Source organism: Myotis davidii, unplaced genomic scaffold, assembly GCF_000327345.1.
Source record: "Myotis davidii unplaced genomic scaffold, ASM32734v1 scaffold327, whole genome shotgun sequence".
Lineage (NCBI taxonomy): Eukaryota > Metazoa > Chordata > Mammalia > Chiroptera > Vespertilionidae > Myotis > Myotis davidii.
In genome coordinates this window covers 229,221-231,177 of record NW_006298628.1, presented here as the reverse complement: position 1 = coordinate 231,177, position 1,957 = coordinate 229,221, and the positions used below count along the sequence as shown (strand labels likewise).

The window sequence follows — 1,957 nt, the reverse complement described above, 5'->3', positions numbered from 1 at the left end:
AAGAGAAAATAAGTCTATAAGGGGTTTTTTAGCCGTCATCTGAAAATAGATAAAGATGAGTGACAGATATGTCACTATTCTATTCTACTTTTATATATGTTTAGAATTTTCCATGATAGAACATTTAAAAATTAGTTAAGTCCCAATATGCTATATACTCTGAGTATATACATATTCAGGCAATGTTAATTGCATGGCCCCTCTTACCTCATCATCTCCTACAACTTTTTCCTCTGACTCTGCTCTAGGCACAAAGGAACACACAAGCACATTTCTGCCTCAGGGCCTTTCAACTATTATTCCCTCTGCCTAGAACATATTACTTCCAGATATTCAGAGACCTCCTTAGTTCTCTAGTTTAGTTTCATGTCACTCTAAAATCACACTTTTTCTCACACAAATAGTTACTCTAGCCTCTTCATAGCATTTAATATCACTTATTTATTTACTATCTCCAACTAAAAATGTAAGCTTCTTGGAGAAAGAAACTGGCTTTGGTAAGTATCCAATTAACATATGTCGAATGAATAACCAATGAAACTAACGAAAGATAGTTTCTTTCTATCTGAAGATAACCAAATATTCTAGAATCTATGTATTGCCAAAGTTTATGTAATTTACTTTGTATCTGTTTCTGATTTGTGCTTCATCTCCATGATTTCTACCATGAAGAGATCAATAGGATAACCCGGTCTTGTAATAGCCAACACAGAATCCACCACGGCCTGAAAGAGAAATGAATGAGAACAGTAAGTTATTTGGACTACTAGAGAACACCACTGGCCCAGGTAATCTATCACCAGACTAAGCAGGCAAAGAGCTTCAAGGTCCAAAACACAGGGCAAAATACCTAATCTTGTCCTTATATTACATACATTCTACCTTTAGAAGTGATCAAAACAAATTATGCAGTTCCCAGAAGTATTAGCAAATCATTCGTGCTTCATTGAAGTTGCAACCTTAACTACAAAGCACACTGCCAAAACAGCCTCTCCAGGTATAACCTCATGTAGTTAATATGGACCTCTAGGTATGAGACCAGTACTGCACTCCAATGGCTTTCCACAGGGGATGAGCCAGAGGCAGCCAAGGACCCCCCAACTTTCAAATTAACTTAAAAGAAGGCTTAATGTGATACTGTTGAAAAAAATTATACATACTGTTCTGACCAGTCAAATCTAGTAAGCAAGTCTATAATGTTTGTCTTCCATCATTTATTTTACATTCAAAAAACCACATGCAATAGTTGAATATCTTATAGGAAAAAGAAAAGTATCACCATGTGTCAGGCTATACTCTTTCTGAATGTAAAAAATTAATCACATACCTCTATTAACACTTCAGCCAGTTCGGCATGAACTTTAGTTTGTAGAGATGTTCTAGCCACCTCTAAGAGGACATCTCTTTTCATCTCTTTTTTAATTTTAATTTCTTCCAAAACATCAAGTGCCTTTTTCTTTGCAGCTTCAAACCCTTCAGCTATTATTCTAGGGTGCAAGCCCTATTAAAACAACATAACACTACAAATTATAAAGTAACTCATCCAAAGTAAAAGTAACCATCCTTTCCTATTAATAGGTATGTCTGCAAAAAGTAATAGTACATCAATACCACTAAATATAAGTGTATGTATATAATTTATAAATGTAGTTTTTCAGTGCTTCACATTTACAGAATCTCAAACTTACAGAAAAATTCTAAGTCTAGTACAAAAAAACTACAAAAGTCCTTTTTATTTCTGAAAATTATGACACATTGATATATGGTCTTAATATATCATAATGGGCACAAAAGAAGTCCTTTTAATGCAGAGAAAAAGAATCAGCACTGGCTTAGAGAGAAGTGGAGGACAGACACCACCCTCATTTAATGTTCAGTTAACACCACAGTCACGGGACAAATAGACATCATGTGCCTCATGATATGATGCATTGAGAACACTACAGCTTCTACGGCA

General features: G+C 34.9%; 1 protein-coding gene across 1 annotated transcript in view; it reads right to left on the bottom strand.

Moving 5' to 3' along the window:
* The window catches only part of CCT6B (chaperonin containing TCP1 subunit 6B), a 23,308-nt gene that overhangs the window by 13,635 nt on the left and 7,716 nt on the right, over positions 1 to 1,957 (bottom strand). Inside the window, exons 4-5 of the mRNA XM_006774205.2 lie at positions 1,328 to 1,501; positions 622 to 725 (exon numbers count right to left, since the gene is read on the bottom strand). Coding sequence (XP_006774268.2) covers positions 622 to 725; positions 1,328 to 1,501 — 278 coding nt within the window. The remainder of the gene's footprint in view (positions 1 to 621; positions 726 to 1,327; positions 1,502 to 1,957) is intronic.